This window comes from Pygocentrus nattereri, chromosome 2 (assembly GCF_015220715.1).
Source record: "Pygocentrus nattereri isolate fPygNat1 chromosome 2, fPygNat1.pri, whole genome shotgun sequence".
Taxonomy (NCBI): Eukaryota; Metazoa; Chordata; class Actinopteri; order Characiformes; family Serrasalmidae; genus Pygocentrus; species Pygocentrus nattereri.
Genome location: NC_051212.1, coordinates 22316816 through 22338230, shown reverse-complemented (window position 1 = coordinate 22338230; position 21415 = coordinate 22316816). Strand labels below are relative to the sequence as shown.

The following is a 21415-nucleotide window of genomic DNA, read 5'->3' as shown; positions in this document are numbered from 1 at the left end:
ACAGTGAGTGAGGATGAGGATTGTGATCACAGTGATGGCCCTTGAAACAGAGCATTCAGTCCAACAAATAGGGTTTATAAAGGGGTTAAAATTTGCATATATATATATATATATACATATATACATATATATATATATATACACATATATACATATATATATATATATATATATATATATATATATATATATATATATATATATATATATATATATATATATAAAACCAGTCCTTCCACAGCTACACAATACAAATGCATGTCCTACAATTTAAAAAATTCTATCAGAACATTCTTATAATTAAAAAAACATACACAGAAAAATAAATATGCTAAGAAGCGTTCTAAATGCATCAAATCGTTTTGGCTCCATCGTCAACTTGTTGCTTTTCAACACATCTCAGCAACGTTCTAACTATCTTAACTTACTGTTATTCCGCAAGAAGCGGCCCTTCCCAAATAAGGAAAGCAGTAGTGCAACAATCTAGCAGAATTTCTTTTTTTTTTTTTGTTTTGGTAGCACTTTCATTTCAGCAGTCAGGATGTCCACAAAACACAGTCACTCTCAGGTAGTATAGATTCAGTTCTCCAAACATTTCTGTGATGCACTTTGCAGTAAAGCTGTAATCTCTTTATTAAAAAATATGACGGCCGCTCACAGTCGAAAGGATCTTTACTTTATTACTTCTTTAACCAGATAAATAGAAACAAAGTGCTCCGTCATGCTCATGACTGTGTTAATCAGATGTTATAACTCTGCTTGACAAAGTGCTACCTCAGTTTTTCCTTTTTTCTTTGTAACTTCAAGGAACTTAGTCAAGTACAGGAGTTCTGCGGTATCAGTAAACAGGAAGTGACAAAGCTGAAAGCCCACATTCAACCCTGTTTTCAGATTAAGAGGCTTGTTGGTTTCAACTCCAGAACACCAGAGCCAATCTGATCACTTCTTTACTACATGGTTTACACTGACACCAAACAGGGTGTAATGACTCATAGCTCATTATGACCTCAAAGACAAATGAAACAACTAAATGGGTGGGGTGCAGGTAAAGGCCACCAAACAGGGGAATCAGGTACAGTGGTGTCATTGGCAAATATTCACTTTCACCTGCTGGAACACTATGTAGGTTCACCTTACTAATGTTTAGTTTCTGAGTGCAAGACCACTACTGTCAGAGTTAACAGACCACTCTCAACCCAGCAGCAACACTGTTGTGGTCAGAAACAATGACGAATGGGGCAGACAGCAGCCAACATATTGTGCTTGAAAACAGCTGGGCTACAATCTGTAATAGTACACCTACACCTATACAGATCTAATAGTGTCCAGTCAAAAGAAAGTACAAAGTAAGGATTTCTAATAAAGTGGATGGTATGTGTACATTTTATAAACTGTGTTACTTTTATTTGTTTATTACTGACACAAACAGCTTTGCTCACACTACAGCACTGTAAACTTACACTGAACATTTTTCAAAGAAGGAAACTTTTAAAAGTTCCACAAACCACAAACAGTACTGTGCAAAAGGTTTAGACACCTCAGCAAAAAGTTTCAAATCATTATCTGGGTAGTAGGTAGGCCTGGGCGAAACCCTAACATAATTAGCAAGATATTTTCTAGTTTAAAAAAAAACTGATTACTGACTATATGGCCACCCCTGATGCAGCTTAGACCTACTTTCTATTCTCGGTTTATAAGGTAATACTGAGTAATCCAACATCTTTTGCACCTGATTTAATAGATCGCATTCATGTTTCATTATGGAGCCGTTATGTCTTTCCTTCTGGTGTAGATTCATTAGACTCTTTTTGGTGTACGTTAATGTTGATTTGCATGCTCATAGCGCCTCTCACTGGAGAAACTTCAGACGGCAACTTTTAAATGAGTAATGTTCAAAGCCATGCCATCGAGCGTTTTCCTTCATTATAGCTGGGACACTCAGGAATTCAGCTAAAGATGCCTTTGAAAAGCCATCTGGTCATTTATTTTCAGAATTTTCAGAATTTAACTGATCTAAACCACCAGGACACTTTAGCTGTACAGAGCATAGTGGAATTTCCTCAGATGACAAATCACATTCTGGGAAACTCACAGCTCAGACAATAAGGGATTTACTCTACTGCAGCCTAACAGCTTTATAAAGTCCAATAATAACAGTGTTTTAACAGTAAAAGTGAATAAAATATTGTGTACATATGTATTATTTAATATTATTTGATACTTTTTCTGATCTTGTTTTCTGGCGAGGAACTAGGATCAGAGGAACTTTCTCTATTTCTAAAAGTACCAGGTCTAGAGCTAGCTGCTACTGGGTAATAACCTGTCACCATATCCCCCTTTCGCCCAGGCCAAGGAGGTAGTCTGTATTTGCTTGTAAAAACACCATATAACATTACCATGAATTTGAAAAATAAATTAATGCAGGTTTTTTTTTCAGTTTTTAAAGAAGCCAGGTATTGGATGATGATTACGATTTACACTGGGACACCACAAGGAGAGATTTGGAAATAGTTAAGCAAGCAAACCGACATGCATAACATCTTTATTTATTATAATATTATTTGAACTTATTCTAATATTAATGCTTTCATCAGCAAATAAACACTCCCGGTCCAGACAAATAGCTTTTTGCATATCATTTTCAAAACTTTTGCACAGTACCGTATGTTTGGACAACTACTGTTTTACAGTAGATCTACAGTAGATTCAAGAAGATGAGTTTGACTGAAGTAGAATATTATATATCTGTTTGGGTGCTTCACTATGAGAGTCAACTTTGAAAGCACAACGTAGCAAGAAGTGAACAACCTTTTCTTCCCAGGTGAAGTGGGCATGTTTGTTAAAATGACAAATATGACTCTTAACCTTTGACCATTCTGGACTTTTGAATGATGATAACATGCCAGGCTTTGAGCGAACTAAAAAAAAGGCATCATATCCAACCCAGGATAGCACCTAGACGGAGCTACATTCCATTTTAATAAAAATTTAAAAAAGAAAAAGAAAAAGAAAAAAAAAAAACAGGACAGAACATTTTGGCTTCTGGTTGACAATCCGTTACACTGTTTAAATTCGTTTTAAGGCTTTTCATGTCTCCCTCTTCTTTTTCCCTTATTTTTTCTCTCTCCTTTTCCCTTCACAGCTTTTTGCTCTTCTTGAATATGTTCTTGATCTTGGTGCGCTTCTTCTCACCGTTGTCAGAGTCCGGAGAGGAGGGAGAGTGGAGGTGTTTGGCCTGCTTGCTGGCCTTCTCCTTCGTGTCTAGAGAGCTTATTGAGGGGTAACGTCCCTCTGGGGGTGTCCCGCCAGCAGGCAACTGGCCCAGGCTGTAAGACTTCTCCAGCATGCCGTTATAGGCTGCTGTCTTGGTGCCGGGATGAAAGGTCAAACTCTGGGATTCAGGGATAGCAGAGGAGCGAGTTAGGTCAGGGGAGCCCTTGCGGACAGAGATGGAGTCAGCGGAAGAGGAGCTGGGTGGAGGTGAGATGTCCGAGGTGACGGCCTGCGCCTCCTGGGCCAACAGGAGGAGCTCCTCACGAGAGATTTTGCGCGGTGGTGTATCTGCTCCCAGAGTGCCAGGGCTGGGGATCTGCTTCCTGCCTAGAGAAGAACTGAGCGAGTCCGAGTCTGAACACGTGTCCTGAGAGTCTCTGTGGGCCAGAATAAGAATAAACCATCTTTCATGTCAATAAATCCACATTAGATCCATCGTATGAGCTCTACTTTTATCTGCTCATGGTCTGTAATACAGGAATGGCTCTATTTGTTCAACAGCACACTGCACTTCAAACATTTTCTTCTCAGAGGATAAAATGCACAAGGCATGGCATCCTTCTCCAAAACTGTCACTCTGTCATACTGAGCTTTCCTCAAAATAAAGCTAGTCTACAATTTTGCAAAGCATGCTTATTTGTATTAAAACATTTTGAAAAGTCACAAGCTGTCTCTAAACTTTCAGCAGGTAGTGTCTTTATAGGGATGCCTACAGGATGATTATACAAATGGCTCTATATCCCCATTTGTTTATAACTAGTGGCAAAAGGAAAAACAACAAACAAGTGTGGGGAAAAAAGGTGAAATCATTCTGTACCCTTTTCTGTCCGCAGTAAAGAAGATGTGTTCATCGTCTGCCTCTGATCTATAGACACCTGGCGCAGAGGCCATGGAGAGCAGGTCGGGGTCGGGCGAGAGCAGTGAGGGCTGCTGGGACAGGAGGCTCCGTCTAGAGCGGCACAGACTGCTGCTGCGTGTCAGAGATGGACGGATCATTGGGGCTGCAAGGGAAAGAGAGAGACTTTGAAAATGCTGGAATAGTCAAGTTTAAATACTTTACATAATGCTTGTAATATAATGTTAAATCATGCTTGTTAAATCTGCAGAAGTCTTGATTTATCATTGTTTCACTATACTATTGTTGGGAATTATTTTATTTCCAAGATTTCTGGAAATAAATTTCTTCTTTTAGTTGTTATTCATTGGTAAGCATGTTAATTTAGTAATTAAGTTATAGCAAGTTGTTTTTTACGGCACCTCCTAGGGACAGGAACTGTTATGTATGACTGCCTTGGTGGTGGAGAGATTTAAATTATAAAGCTCTGGATCCAAAAACTGGTCTTTAGATTGCATGAAGATTGGCAGAGATGGACAGAACACTCTTTGAATGAATCAGATTTTCTGCAAACCCTGGTCTCACTATTTAAATAAAATTATGTACTCAGTTAACTACCTAATAAATTACATTTACATTTGATTTACATTTTGTATCAACAGACTCAGGTATATATATTTATATATATGCATGCTGCTTAAATCAATGAGCTAGGAGTTATAATAATGAACAATATAATAATTAATATAAAATCACATGCTTCACTGGCAATAACAGAAAGAAACTAACAGTAAAATTTGATTTTAACAACAATAACACTAAAAGTAACCACACTGAACAGTACATATAGAAACAGTATACATATTTAGTATTTCATATCCACAAGTAATATTTTCTAGGTTAGCTCCTAACATCAGCCTGGCCATAGCTACACAATGAAGTGCTCACAGTTGAACTGTGTGACAATGGGTGGTGTGTCCTCGTCCAGATCATCCACTCCTCCTGCGATGGGGTAGGGGGGAAGGGAGACGCGGGGCATCACCACCCAGCTGTGGTCTGAGTACAGAGAGGCGGTCAGGCTGGGAAGGCCTGAGTTCTGCACTACAGGGAAACCACACAGCTTCTCAATCTGCTGCCAGCGGTGTAGACGCTCGCGCAGACACGCCGTCACCTCCGACAAGGCCTTTCTGTACACGCACAGCAAAACGAGAGGAAGAGATGTCATAGAACAACCTTTTTTGGCTCTATAACAATTATTCAATGGAGAACTTTTAAGACCTGTTTTAGCAGATGAGAAGTGTGAGTGTGAAGAACCTTTTTAAAGTTTAAAGAAACTCCACATAACATAAAAGTTCTATTCACATTAAAGGTTTTTCAGAGAAAAATACAATCAAGCCAAGAAAAATGTAAGAACCTTTATTTGAAAGTGTTTGTGCATGCATGCTTACTTGGCTTCAAGTATTTTATGGTCAACCTCATCCAGCGATGAACTGTGAGCTACATGGAGCGTACCGAGGACAGAACCTCGCTTCTTTTTTATCTTTTCTGCCTGAAATACACACACAAAAACATATTCTTGACATTTATGCTTTAAATTATGTCAGACTTCCCAAGTGCTTCCCAACTGGCATCCAATTATTTCAAACTCAAATTGCATACACTATAGAAACAATGTCTTCAAAAGCATTACAATAAATCTTATCTCTGAATAATATGAAGATAACAGATATACTGGATAATGGAATGTAAGCAGATTTGTGGTATAGAAATTTTGAGAGTGTTCTATGTCTGCGTCTTATAACAGCACTTGCTAATTGCTGTGTATAATTGCTTGATGACTCAATCCAAATGCAAATTACAAAAGGCAAAAACAAACTATGTGATTAAAAAGTAATTTACTCGCATCATTAAAAGGCTAAATTAGTACAAGCAAAAAAAATAAATCTGCTTAGTTTTGTTGGTGCATGCATGTGTTAGATCTATATATTTCTTGATGAATAATGTCCTTGGACTAAACTGAAAAACGGCTAAATTCTGCACTAAAAATGTGTGTGACCCAGATAGATACCTATCAGCAGAGAGTTCTTGCTGAACTTTTATCCATTTACAACACAAACAAATCTAAATTACAGAGAAAAAATAATTTAACAGTATAAAATGGCCAAATATCTCAGCGCTAAGCTTTATTACTGCATTCATTTTGATTCTTCGCAAACAGCCCATTTAGTCTGGGCACTGTCTGAAGGGGAAAAAGAAAACCTTTAAAAGGGAAACTTTTGTGAGATTGCCTTGAGCTGCTCACCTCTTCTTTGGCGATGGTGAGCTGTAGCTCAGCGTTCTGCTTTTTAATGTTGTAGTACTGGACCTCCACCTCGTGCGTGAGCTGCAGCCACATCTGTAAAGCTTCGGGCACTGACCACTCCGACTGCAACTCCTTCTCTGCTCGCTTTAAAGCCATACGCACCTACCAATACACAAAAACACATAATTACAACTTCATTCCAAATAAAACCACATCAGCATCCAGCCCAATAGGTTAGTTAAGCCTCCTGTGTCCTTGATGGTATACCAGCCTATTCTTACATTTACTTTAATTATTTCTCACTTGTAGCTCTTTGAAATGGAAAAATTCAGATTCCAACTCCTCTCACTCGCAAGGGTTCTTATTATAGAGGAAGCTCTCGAGGGGAACTTGAGCTTTACTCTTTGGTATTGCTTTTGTTAGGCTGCTCTCACACCAGCTTGTTTGGGCCGAATATTGTGTTTTCAGTTTGGCCCAAACCAAAATAGCAAGTGTGAAACATGCCTTGGACACAGACCATGGATAAGTTTATTAGTGTCATTTTTGGATGGTTGGGACTTTCAGACCAATTACAGGAAGTTGGGACAGGCTACTGTCAGCCATTAAACAATAGAAGAAGAATTAGAACCAGGAAAGGAGTAAAAATCAGATGTAATTTGGTCTGGACAGGTCTTAAAAAAGTGCATAAAAATGCTAAAACATTTGCCTTATATTCTGAGAGGACGAGAGAGGAAGATATTTTTTTTTCTCCATTGAACGTAAAAGGCTTCCCACCAAACTGCTAACACACCAATGTCATACCATGCTCCTCTACAAACCAAACAAACTACAGCCCATGTAGGTGATCATGATAGGGTGTAGGTGTGTCATGCAAACTTCTTTAGTGTACAGTGAATTTAGTGCTCGCTTAATTGCAATATGAAACCAAAACTAACTCGGATCAAATGCACATAATGTAACAAAAACATGAACCTTGATTCAGATTTTTGTCCAGACTTTCAGGTGTGAAATCACCCTTAGTTTGTTATTTGTTGATTTATCCATAGTTCTTCTGTGTGCACTAGCCAGCGCTGTAGGTATTGCTTTAAAAGCCATTTCAAAGCTGCATTTGAATGAGAGGGCTACAAGTAGGGCTCGGCGATAAAACGATAACGATAATTATCACGATATAACTTTTCCTCGATAGAGAGATGAAACATAAAACAGCGATAAAAAGATTTCGATATAATACTTCACTCTCACACTTCCATGTTCAGCGAAAGCCCTGGTGGGGTTTTCTACTGCAAGGAAAGCGGCACTACTCTGCTGTTGCCAGGAGAGGGCGCACTTCTGAGTTTTTACATACATACGCTCACAGGCAAATGTCATCTTCACATCATCGTTATCACAACAAAAAGCAAGACAAGAGAAATTCATAATAGACCTCAGGAGTAATGCATTCTGAATGTACTAAAACTCTACATTCCGTATTGCAATATACAATATTCCTCGTGTCCACAAACAAGAGCAACTAGTTACACTGGCGCTGATATATTTAGAGAGTAACCTGTGCAGATCTGTGTAACACCAGAATAACAACTTTTGTACCTGCACCAGTTCCTCCTCAGCATATTTCAACCGACTGAGTTCACACTCCGCTCCCTCCCGCAGCTCTCGCAGTCTGTGAGCTTCTTTCTTTGCCCCATTAATCTCATCTCGCATCTTTTGCTCCAGGTTCTGCTTCTCAACTGCAACCGTGCGGTTCTCCTCTTGCGCCTTCTCCAGTCTATAACAAGCATACACAGAACAGAGCTAGAACCAACTCTGCAGTATTGCAACTAACAGAACTAACTGTGTTCATTATCAGTATCTCAGTAATCTCAGTATGTATTTGTGTTAACACAGTGTCATCAAGACTATACAGCTTACAATTTTCCAACATATTACTTCTATTAATTGTCACGATCGGCTCCTCCCAGTCCTGTCCATGTGCTTTTGTTTTGGTTTTGGTCTAGTCCATGTGCTTTTGTTTTCATTGAGTTCTTCCCAGTCCTGCCCGCGTGTTTTCAAACTCTGCCCTTGATTACTTTCACCTGTGTCTTGTTAACCTGTATTTAAGCCCTGTGTTTTCCCCTGTGAGTTTGCTGATCTTTGTATTATCTTGTAGTGTATTCTCATGTAGTGTATTTTCCTGTGATGTTCTGTTTGTTCCAGCCTCTGTGTTGTTTCCAGTCTGTGTTTAGTTATATTATGTCTGCTCTACGTTCACTCCATTTTGGTTCATTGACCCTGGACTGTCTTGACCCGGAGTATGGATTTGCCCATAATAAATCTCGCTTATCTCAGCATATGCGTCTGCCTCATCATCGCTTCAAGGCGTTACATTAATACCCTGTAAGTCTTTTGCTACAGCAAAATAAAGTCATTGTAATGGCCATTTCTCCTGCTGGCTCTCTCTGTACCTGCTCTGCAGCTCCATCAGGCTCTGTTCAGCACTCTGAAGACTCTCCAGGTCCTTCATCATTTGAGAGATGTGGACTTTGGAGGATTTATTCTGCACGTAGGCAAACCAGCATCCTCCCACACCAATGATGATAGACACCATCAGGACAAAGTCCTTCAGCCAGTTATGCTGCGGTCCTGCAGGCAGAGAAAGATACGCTTTATGTATTTCATTTTACAGTTCTTGTTAATGCATGAACTAAAACCACACTAAATCAATAAGCTAAACCGATACAGCACAACTAGACAATCACAGTCATGCAAAATAGCAATCAATAGATCAGAAATATTCATTTTAAGAGATTTTCTTTATCAGTAATTTTGGTAGGTCTTTCTTTTGAGAGTCCTCTATGGATGCGTTGTACATGCTCACCCTGTCTTCCACTAGCATTCAACTATATAACTATTACCTATTCTGATAACCCCTTTCTGTAGGCCTCAAAGTGGCCATATTGGCGGTGGAATGGAAATTGACTTTTTCTATATTTTTATGAATATAATCAAATTAAATAGTTCAATCCAAACTATAATTAAAACATAATTAAAATATTTTTGAATGTCTAATTATTACAAATATTAAAGTTCAAGACAGAACCGAGGGACTTCCAAAACAGGCTGAAATAGCACTTTATGGCTACTGGGAAAAGGAGCTCATTCTAATTTGTAAGAAACTGTGAAGTCTTATCATTTCAAAATTGAACGTGTACACCTGTGGCACACACCTCACACATACAGCGGTATGCAAAGGTTTGCGCGCCACTGGTCATCCTCTACAGAGAACACACTCCTACACATTTTAATGCACAATAACAAAATAGGAAATCATCAAAACATGTCATTTAACCAGGGGTGCACACTCACAACTAGGCCCACAAGCACTTACGTAGTGGCGGTCCAAAGAGCACAGCATCCAGCGCTTTTAGATTTAATTTCTGTTTATGTCGTTGATCTAATATCTTTAATTGCGACGACATAAACGACGGTTCATTAGCTGCAATTCTGTAGCAGAGAGTGAGTCAGAAAGAAAACATAAGTGAATGAGAGAGAGAGAGAGAGAGAGAGAGAGAGAGAGAGAGAGAGAGGACATTTTAAAATGAAATCACAGTCATGGATCCAAGCAAGTTTAAATAGAAAGTACAAAATGGCTGAAAGACTATATGTGCACTGCCCATACAGCATAACTGAGAGGGAAAGGTGATCTACAGTTGTGACATCATTTCATGAGTCAGCAAGTGGAGGCTGGAGTGAGGAAACCTGATCTTCTAAACTCAGCTTCACCTCTTTCTTCACAGGCACCACCTGTATCAACACAGGACTACCACAGGGGGGCAGTGCAGGTCTAACAATAACTTAGTCATTTACCCCATAATCAGTTCCCTTTGATTTGTAGTTCATGTAACAGCCTTTTGTTTAATTAGATACATTTTTCCATGATATTGGTTCACTGTAAAGTGATGTGCATGTTATGAACGTTTATAGGCCAAGCACTTGTGCTTACCGAGGTAGCGTATTGCCATCAACCCTGAACTCTCTGAAGTTTGTCTCATACTGCGGAAGCTCTACGGATTCCTTCAGCCACTGTACTGCATCATCCATTGTCCAGTTATGGACTGAGACAGAAAGAAAAAGAAAATCGAGGGAAAATGTGGAAAAGAAAAAGATGAAAAAAAATTTAAGGAAAATTTGGAAATCTCATCTAGTACAATAAATGTGTCAATGGATTTGGTATACATCAGGAACCTCAAACGAAGAATATATGTGTGTGTGTGTGTGTGTGTGTGTGTGTGTGTGTGTGTGTGTGTGTGTGTGTGTGAGAGAGAATTATAAAAAACACAGAAAATAACACTTAATTCCAAATGTTAAATAATTATTTGCAAAAGTGAGCATATATTATGGATATGTTAAATATAAGCCCTTACTCAGACTCTGACCTAGTGTCTTGTCAGGTTGTGTTACACAACGCAGGCCAAAGTTGTCATCCCTGATTAGCTATTCTGGAGTTTCACGAGAGACTTTGGCATACTGAACAATGATAATTGTTTATTCTCTCAGTCTGAAAACATAGGGAGTGTTTGTCCTTCTCACCTTCAGATGTTTTCCAGCCTTTCCACAGCTCCTCCACAGTGATGTGCTGGTCCTCTCGGTGTAGGTTGCTGTGTTTGTTTGTCTGCTGCTGCTTCATGTCCTCTATGATGAACTGAAAAAGCACAAGACACCATCTAATCAGACATATGTGCTATGGGTGTAAAAATGCATCGGTGCATTATGATGCATCGTTGAGTTTGTGATTTAGCTGCTAGTTATGTGCTCACTTTTTTGCCAAAATAAAATTTTCAGGTATTCTCAAAGTGTCAGAATGTCCTTAATGAAATCTATGCAGTATTCTCTCAATATTCTCCTAAATTCTCCTAAAATGCTGAATTTGTCCGAATCCTTTGTGGAGGTAAAAAATTCAATACGTTTTTATTGCCTATATTCAACATAGTATTTATTAGTGTACTTTTAAAGATAATTCTTAATTGTACCAACATAATTGAATCATATCATGGTGAAATTTAAGCTCCAATTATTTTCTAAGGAAATGGAGCAGAAACAAATCATTGTGAGACTTTTACTCATATTGCCAATGAAAGGGTAAAACCACACATAGATGTGCCATTGGGGAGCCCAGAATTTGATTGATTACAGTAGCGTGAAAAAATCAGGCACCTGCCTTAAAATGACATGTTGCGGATCTGGCAAAAAAAGTTAGCACGTCCTTCCCAGAGAACACACTTCTGTACATTTTAATGCACAATTATTGTATAATTGCTGAATTTAACATACTGAAAAAAAACTGGCTTGTGCAAAAGTTATGGCACATTTTACATTTTATGTCCTTCAGCAAAAACACAGGAAATCTGCACTAAAATTTGTGGACAAATGCAATATTTCAGTGTGATCTATGTAGAGAATGTGTTAACTTATCAATTAGAAAATCAACCCATAATTTGACTGAAGGGTGTTCAAAAGATGATTATGTGTAAACTGGCAAATCTCAACACAAATCATAGCATGAGAATAACAAAGCTATAGCAGGAAAAAGTAAGAAAAACATAAGAAAATTAAGAGTAAATAAACCAAAAAGAATTAGAGATAAGAAACCAAGACTGCAAAGAATAATGGGTGGCTCCACCTCCAGTGCTAAAGTACACATATTACACTGTGAGTTTCTGCTGTTTGAGTTTGAGAACTGGAACCATTGAGAACCAACAATCATAGCAGTAAAGCACTAAAACTATGGGAGATTAAAATAATATTAAATGAATTAATATGAATATGAAATCAATAATAATGGATATGATATAAAATCAATAATCATCATCAATTATCAGTTGTCACGATTTGTAGCTTCCTTTAATTGGTATCAGAAACAAAGCTTTCATACTAGCGAGGCCTTAGTTCCTACATGCTTGCCAGTGTCAGAATGTCCTTAATGAAATCTATACAGTATACTCTCAGATTCTGAAACTGCATCTAAAATGCTTAATTTGTGTGTATCCTGCATGCAGAAGAGCAAGTACTCTTGATAAGCCTGATTCTGTAATGTAATACAACAGCTATGATGTTTTTTAAATATATTAAAACAGAACAATATATAATGCTTCATCCACATCAGAAACTCAAACCTCTATTAGCATGCCCAACACTTTGCATTTCCACCCAAAAGCAATATAAAACCATAAAACTGTTCATGCAGGTCGGATAAGGAAGAAAGTAGCTGTCATATGACAGTCCACAGTGTTTGTCTACTGGGAAAGGATGTAAATTAGCACCACAAACTTTGCTGCACTCTGTGTGTGTTTTAGAGCATCAAACATGTACGGGTGATTAAATACATACATTCACAGTTTCTTGCGCACAAAACAGATGTGTTTAACCACCATCTCAGCATGCACTGAGACACACAAAAGCTCTGTGGATGAGCTGGCTTCACATGAACATCACTAACAAGCACACACACTCACATTCACAGAATCACACAAAGAGGTGCTTGTTCTACATGCATTGCAGATGTTTTTGAGATTCTGACTGTTTCCATTTTCTGGCAGAACAATGGGATTTTAACATGAGCCATGGCTTCGGATGGTTTGGTCTGCATGTGTGCATGGAGTTTACTCTGGCTGAAATTTGTTTGCTAGAAATCAACCTGCAGATGTGCCTGTTGTCTGTCTGCACACTGACATGTCTGTCTGTCTGCAAATGACAGTAAACATCATTTTATGTCCTCTTGTCTGCGCCTTTGCAGCTATAAACATGTTCTTGTATAGCTTAACCCTATGTTACCCAAAGTCTCAACTCAAAGTTTTGGCTTTGTCTCATTTCACTCGTTAACCTTATGGAACCAAACGTCTCACTGGCAACCCGCTCTGAGAATTTGGCAATGGCGCCCATTGACCGACATAGTAGACTTTGACACAGTAGAAATGGTTAAATTTTTGGGGTGACATCAAAGGGTTAAATTCTAAAAAGGGTTAACTGGACAGAAAGAATGTCCACATAAGGCAGAAAAATTCATCAGCTTGTGGAATGAGAGTTTTCTGTGTATATTCTTAAGTGTATTTCCATTTACACATGAATTTTCAGCTTTGTCAGATCATCTTCTTTACATACGAAACCAAATACCCCAACATGTTATTAAATGATAACAGTACATTTAAAAAGCAGAAATAGCCATTTTTCAACCTCAGGACTGAAGTGTTGGGCTCTGTAAAAATGACATAACTCAGTAACCTGGTTGCCTTAAAATTTTGAGTTCACTGAACTTGTAACAGTAATAGTTCTAATAGTTAACAGAACAGTTATTGTTCATTAACTATTATAAAGTATTTGTAATTATTCATTTTTCAGTACTTTTACTAAAGTAATATGTACGGTATGTAGTTACGCTGAGGAGGAACTCAAGTATGTACCCACATACAGGTCTTGAAGTTTAAAGGGTTTAAGCTTGATTTGCTTATGAAGGAAGAGATATTTTCAAAGATATGTAGGTTTACTTGGAACCCTGACACCCACACAGACACAGACACACACACACACACACACACACACTGAGGAATGTGCTGTGGTATGAAAGATGACACCAAGTAGGACTGGCAGTAGAAGAGCAAAATGCTTCTATGTCCTAGGAGGCCACTTCTTAAGAGTCAATTACAAAGGCAAGGAGTTATACACACACAGTGGACACACACACACACACACACACACACACACACACACACACACACACACACACACTCACAGACAAACACACACTGGTATGTGGGAGTGATGGTAGAATGTCTTGTAAAGTCACTTGCTGGCAAATTCAAATAGCCAAAGACTGCACCTGCTGTGCCCAGCAAGCATCCATAACAACTCACTTCAGAAAATAACACTAATCTCACCTCACACATGCACACAAAAGCACAACAGTGCACTACATGTACAGTTAGGCAGAAAAAAATACTCTGTCTGACATTAAAATTCTACAATACATACAAAACAGAAAGGAAGGCTCGGGACAGGTTTGGGTTATCTAACAAGAAAATTTGAATGTTTATTTTAAGGAATCCACCTACGTAATTTCACACACTCTCATAACGCTACGGTCTACAACTGCATTCAGAACAGCTCCGGATTTTGTGGCATGGGTGACTGCAGCCCTGAATAAACCAGGGATGATGAGAGAGCTGTATTGGTTGGTGAAAGTTCACAGTGGATCTTTGCTGTCGCTTGTTAGGTTCACCCAAAATGTGTAAAGCACATCTGCAGTAGCAGCATTAGCGAGAGGAACTAGTGCAGTGGGCCTAACAGTTGATCCGAAGAGGGTGGATTCTGTTCCTTGCTTGGTACAATCGGCAGTAACACAAAAATGTACCAATATTAAGTACTGTTAATGCATTACAGATGTGTAAATAAATATAATGTATAATAAACATTATACACACAGTGAGGAAAATAAGTATTTGAACACCCTGTTACTTTGCAAGCTCTCCCACTTAGAAATCATGGAGGGGTCTGAAATCTTCATCTGAGGTGCATGTCCTCTGTGAGAGACATAATCTAAAAAAAAAAAAAAAAATCCAGAAATCACAATGTACGATTTTTTAAATTATTTATTTGTGTGTTACTGCTGCAAATGAGTATTTGAACACCTGTCAATCAGCAAAAATTCTGTCCCTCAAAGACCTGTTAGTCCGCCTCTAAAAAGTCCACCTCCACTCCACTTATTATTCTAAATTAGAAGCACCTGTTTGAGGTCGTTAGCTGCATAAAGACACCTGTCCACCCCACACAATCAGTAAGACTCCAACTACTAACATGGCTAAGACCAAAGAGCTGTCCAAAGACACCAGAGTGTGAAGCATGGGGGTGGAAGCATCATGCTTTGGTGGTGTTTTTCTGCTCATGGGACAGGACAACTGCACTGTATTAAGGAGAGGATGACCGGGGCCATGTATTGCGAGATTTTGCGGATCAACCTCCTTCCCTCAGTTAGAGCATTGAAGATGGGTCGTGGCTGGGTCTTCCAACATGACAATGACCCAAAGCACACAGCCAGGATAACCAAGGAGTGGCTCCGTAAGAAGCATATCAAGGTTCTGTAGTGGCCTAGCCAGTCTCCAGACCTAAACCCTATAGAAAATCTTTGGAGGGAGCTCAAACTCCGTGTTTCTCAGTGACAGCCCAGAAACCTGGCTGATCTGGAGAAGATCTGTGTGGAGGAATGGGCCAAAATCCCTGCTGCAGTGTGTGCAAACCTGGTGAAAAACTACAGGAAAAATTTGACCTGTAATTGCAAACAAAGGCTACTGTACTAAATATTAACATTGATTTTCACAGGTGTTCAAATACTTATTTGCAGCAGCAACACACAAATAAATTATTTAAAAAATCATACATTGTGATTTCCGGATTTTTTTTTAGATTATGTCTCTCACAGTGGGCATGCACCTAAGATGAAGATTTCAGACCCCTCCATGATTTCTAAGTGGGAGAACTTGCAAAGTCGCAGTGTGTTCAACTTATTTTCCTCACTGTACACACACACACACACACACACACACACACACACACACACACACACACACACATAAAATACTGTGAGAAAGTTTTAGGCATCTAAGCAAAGTTAATAAAGTCATATTCATAATAAAGTCAGAATAAAGTCATATTCATAATTCAAATAAACATAAAAACAATAAAAAGTAACAAGAATTTCTTGGGTCCATGTTTTTCCTTGACACATTCACAGCCACCACAGAGACTTGTTAATATCATCACACACACATATGTATATATATATATATATATATGAGAGAGAGAGATAAAAAATAATTGTTATTAATTAATATTCTATCATTTTTTTTATTCTATAATGTTTATTCAAATATTAACACTTTTCTGAGCAAATAAACACATAGATTTTGAAAATGTGTCTAAGATTTTCACACAGCATTGTGTATATATATATATATAAAACGTATAATAAAGTATACGTGATAACACACTCCCCCTCGTGTTCTATTGCTTAAGTAAAGTGGCAGTTTATCCCAGCAAGACATTTTCTGTTAAACAATTCATGTGCTTTGTAACAAGTGCTGTAAAACTGTATTTCTGATAATCCATCTCAGTTACTTAGTAAATGAGCTCAGGGCAGGTCTGGGCATCAAATGTAGCAGTCAGGGCTAGTCGGGCCAGTTTAGACAGTTAAGCTGCACTTATGATGCTCTCTGATAATAAACTAGTTTCAGTGCTTTGCCTGCTTAAACCTTAAACAGTGCACTCTAAAATGAAAGCTAAGCTAAGCAGAGGGCAACCAGAGGGCAAGCAGAGGAGGGGTTCTCACAGTAGGAGTACCCTGTGTCACTTTTCAGAAAGGCCAGGAGGCTTCTCCCTTGCTGGTGTGTGTGTGTGTGTGTGTGTGTGTGTATGTGTATGTGTGTGTGTGTGTGTGTGTGTGTGTGTGTGTGTGTGTGTGTGTGTGTGTGTGTGTGTGTGTGTGTGTGTGGCTAAGCAAAGTGAGAATATTACAGCTCCATCATCAAACACACACATGCAGTTGTGGCGTCCAATAATTCATTAAGCTATGCTTACTAGCTGCCCCTCAATACATTTGAGAATGCATATTCAAGACCTGGAAAATATCAAAGCACCAGCCAAACACCATGTTCCCTAAGCCTCAGTATGATGATATCATTCTGTTTGCACATCATATCATGTCAACTGGCCATACGCGTCCTGTCAAAAGTTTAGGGACACCATGCCTTTTCTGAGTAATGCTCGCTTTTCACTGTTCCTTTTTAAAAACTGCCTGAAAATATTTGTTAATATAAAATTACTTACTAATACTTTGGGTTTATTAAAACTCAGCTTCATCTTCATCAAAGAGTCCTCCTAGGTATAAAGAGTAGATTTTGTGCATATATAGATTTGACAGTTTTCTTTAAATGGTATTAAAAAGGCTACCATACAGGCACATTTTTGTCTCCCAAGATATAAAAAATATAAATGTACATTCAAATGTGCAACAGTGGTCCTATGAAAGGGGCATAATAACTTTTTACACAACAATAAAATAAAAAGTCTGGAGTCCATAAAATGGAGTCAATACACCTTAAAAAGCAGTACGATCAGCAAACTATAAATGCGATACAATTACATTCTCTAGCTAAAGGTGCTAATTACATACACTTACGGGCACCACACTGGTGGCAAACTATTACTAAAAGCAAATACTGAACATTTTTTGCCCCAAAGGTCTTTCAAACAGCTGAACATTTTGGGTGCTGTCATCACAACAAGGAGATAAAATGTGGGGTATTGCATAATTTCCTAAAGTAGTCCTTCCTCCGTTGTTTCTTCAGTTTTGCTTGTTTTTGGAAAGACAAATGGGAAGATCTAAACAGTTTTCTATTTAATGTACAAAGAAACATGGTTATTTATCAAAAATAGAAAGCTCTAAGACTCAAATGCTCTTCTGTAATATATCCACACCTGCAGTAGTCACTGCTCTTTTAATGTTAAAAGATGTCTTCACACAGACTCAATCATCTACACTTGTGCATAGCAATGCCCTTCCTCCATTAGGTTTTCATGACCCTGTTAGTAGCGTTTTGTGTTTTAAAACTTATATTGTTTTTGTCTGTGTTATTATTGTCACCAATGACTGAGAGAAAGGCATAACTTAAATAAAACTAGACATCACCAAAAGTTTGATGGACAGAATTGGGCGACCCTGTGTAGTTAAAAGATTCCTTCCATTATGCAAGTTTGAACCAACATGTTTGGCATAAGGAGAAAAACACTTCCTGTGATCGTGTTAATGAAGATGTTTCAGGCTGCGTTCACCAGAACTTTGCTGTATCTATACAAAAACACACCTCTTGCCATTTGTTTTAATGAGAATGAGGCACTGCTTGACAGCAGATGCCAATACACAGCAATGCCTGAAAGTTATGCTTCATTGTCTGACGGATCCCTGTATCAGCCAGTTGGATGTGGTGTGGGGCAGGGCTTCAGCTATCGATTTTAAATGGAGGAAACACCAAACTAGCTGATTCACTCTAATATTCATTTCTACAGATATAGCAGGGAAGTAGCTGGTTTGATTAAAACTCATACGCGTCGTTTTTGCTTGCTTTTATGAAAAAGCAACTGCCAGTTTTTGCCTATGGCCATTTCAGAATTTTGAAAAATCTAAAACAAAGAAAAGTTATAACAAGGAAAAGGAAGAGGAAACGTTCACGGTTCTGCATTATTTCCAGATCACTACTCAAAAATTTAAGCAAATTTGCGACACAGACTACGCTGAGGCCTTTGTGCCAAAAGGTCATCTTTTTTGGTCTTATCTGCTCCAGTGAAGCTCACGTTCTCACAAATCTCAGGAGCATTTGATCTAATCAACAGAGGCTTTTGCACAAACATGTGGAGCCTGTGGCAGCTCGAGACTTGCTGTCATTAAAGCAAAAGAATCACATATTTAAATTCTGTAATTTACAAGAAATCCTAAAAGTCTCATTGAAAGATGTTCATGTTCAAATATTCTACTTTCTACTCAAATTGTTAGACTGATAACAGAATTTGTAATGAAAATCTTTCTATTTAATTCTACAAGAACGGAAACTAGAAGCACTTTCACTAGTAGTCTCTGACTTATGGACCCCACACACACCCAAAACAGACCAGCAATGCATGCTAATGCGTTTTTTTGACTGTACAAAAAGAGTCTTGTGAACATGGCCTTAACTTGCAAGCCTACAGGGAAAGTCCAAACTCATAACTCTTGTACTACATGGTTGGACTGTCCATGTCAAAACCTCTGGCATCTTCTACGCATTCCACCTCTCTACTCGTTTGCTCTTACAGGTGCCACTACAGCGTAATTACAGAGAAAGGTAGAGACAAAAGTGTGAGAACTTCCGTGTTCTGTGATAGAGGAGTGTTTTGATGCGCGAGTTTCAGAGAGACACCAAAACAAGCTTGTGGGTGTTAGCTGCTTGAAGCGGCTGTCTGACCTCCACACTCTCATTCACTTCGATGCCACCATCGTTGTCATCATCCAGCTGCTTGTGAATGTGCCGCAGTGCCTCGAGGCTGAAACGGTCCGCTTCGTTCATGCAGGGAGGAATCACCGTCAGACAAGGGTCTGAAATAATAAGAGAGAGAGAGAGAGAGAGAGAGAGAGAGAGAGAGAGAGAAGGGTACAGTTATAAAAAGCTTAGCTTCAAAGTCATGTATTAGGTACTGAGTACCTGTCTACACTTAAAGAACACTGAAAGTGCCTGTGTGTGTATGTATGTGTGTGTGTGTGTGTGTGTGTGTGTGTGTGTGTGTGTGTGTGTGAGAGAGAGAGAGAGAGAGAGAGAGAGAGAGAGAGAGAGAGAGAGTGTGTTTGAAGTTGGATCCTTTCACAGCCATGAGCTTTGACAGGTCTTGACACGCCTATTGAGTTGCAGACTGTTGATATGGCAAATGGCGCTGGAATTTGATTGGATGACAGCCTGGTCTTATTTAAGAGGAAAGGATGTGAAGGAACCTAACCACATTTAACGTGATATAACGTGATATAAGTGGAAAAGACACCTGACTGGGTGTAATTATCTATCAGATTGTGAAGATCCAAAAAAAAATACATTTTTCAACATAGAAATAAGTGCTTTCAGCTCTGACGATCTACAGTGACAATCAGTTGATTTTTTTTTGTACACAAATAACAAGGCAAATTGTTGTAAATGAAATGAAAATGAGACATAAATGCACTTATTCAAAAGAGCAGGCCTATGGAATAAGACAGTAGACTCAACATTAGAGGGTGATGACAAAGCTACATTTCAAACTGAGAAGCAAGGCAGCATGTAAAAAAGCAGATGTATGTTGTGTAAATAACTCCTTAATTTTGCATAGTGCCTTGCGTGTGATTCCCTCTTACATAACAAGTTTTGCATAGTAGAAGCCCTCCAAGCTCATTTCCATGGGACTCTATTTACATAACAATCACTTAGACTAAAACAAAGGTAGAGCACAACATGACACATTCGAAAAGCCAGGCTTGTGCAGTGAGCAGGTCAGAAGTTTGGAAGTGTTTAAATCTGAAGTGATAAGGTGCTACAATCAAAAAGGAAAGCGCATGAAGTTGAAGTAGTGAAATCTTAATATCACTCCCAACATCAAACACTAAATCTGAAGTTTGAAAGTGTCTGAACTTGAAGATGTAAAGTCAGCATAAATCTATAAATCTAAAGTGTTGAAATGTGAAATCATGAGATGTTTAAATGTGAAGTTATAAAGTTAAAGTAATAAGTATAACAGGCCAGCATTATATCTAAAGTGACATATGAAGGGAGCATGAATAATTCTGTAAACCTAAAGCATATAATGGTAGAAAAGAGCATTCAAAGTTTTATACAGCCTAATGAACTGTATAATTACTTCACTGGCTGAATGCTGTGCAAGACACCCGTGAATGTATACTCAGCCAGGCAGAACAGATGAACCTGCTATTTTGTCCAGTGTCTGTTATCTGAGCAAGTCAGCAGTAGAGAGAACCATGGAACAGGAAGTGACACACATGGGAAGAAATGTCAAACAAAACCAAGCACCAAAAACAGAGAGAGGAAAATAAAAGGGCTAAAATTAGAACAGAGGCTACTATAAATAGAAACACACTTCTGGCTGACAGGATGTGGTGGGCCTACGCTGAACAACGGAATGAATCTGTCACACAAATGAATCTGTGTGAAAACAATTCCTGGCCGTCCAATCCACCAGAGAAAGGGCTAATCTGAGCCTCCGACTACAACAGAAAATCATTATAACAAGGCACTGTTTTATCAATCCATCCATCCAACCATCCGTTCACCATAAAAATGTGAGTAAAAGTAGAGTTTTTGAAATATTTACATGAATTTTAGAATTTCTTAGTATGAGGTGCTGCTATACATCCCCCTTCGCTTTAAGCTGGCATGGATTCCACAAAAGCCTCTCATGAGTAGATCAAATTC

At 38.6% G+C, this 21415-nt stretch overlaps 1 protein-coding gene across 1 annotated transcript in view; it reads right to left on the bottom strand.

Annotated features, from left to right (window-relative positions):
* Positions 1 to 463: 463 nt before the first annotated feature.
* stim2b (stromal interaction molecule 2b) overlaps positions 464 to 21415 on the bottom strand; it is a 49299-nt gene continuing 28347 nt past the window's right edge. The window contains exons 2-12 of the mRNA XM_017699626.2: positions 19430 to 19560; positions 10977 to 11088; positions 10390 to 10501; positions 9775 to 9890; positions 8852 to 9029; positions 7998 to 8175; positions 6411 to 6572; positions 5557 to 5657; positions 5057 to 5295; positions 4091 to 4274; positions 464 to 3650 (exon numbers count right to left, since the gene is read on the bottom strand). Of these exons, the coding sequence (XP_017555115.1) occupies positions 3137 to 3650; positions 4091 to 4274; positions 5057 to 5295; positions 5557 to 5657; positions 6411 to 6572; positions 7998 to 8175; positions 8852 to 9029; positions 9775 to 9890; positions 10390 to 10501; positions 10977 to 11088; positions 19430 to 19560 (2027 nt within the window). The 3' untranslated portion in view covers positions 464 to 3136. The remainder of the gene's footprint in view (positions 3651 to 4090; positions 4275 to 5056; positions 5296 to 5556; positions 5658 to 6410; positions 6573 to 7997; positions 8176 to 8851; positions 9030 to 9774; positions 9891 to 10389; positions 10502 to 10976; positions 11089 to 19429; positions 19561 to 21415) is intronic.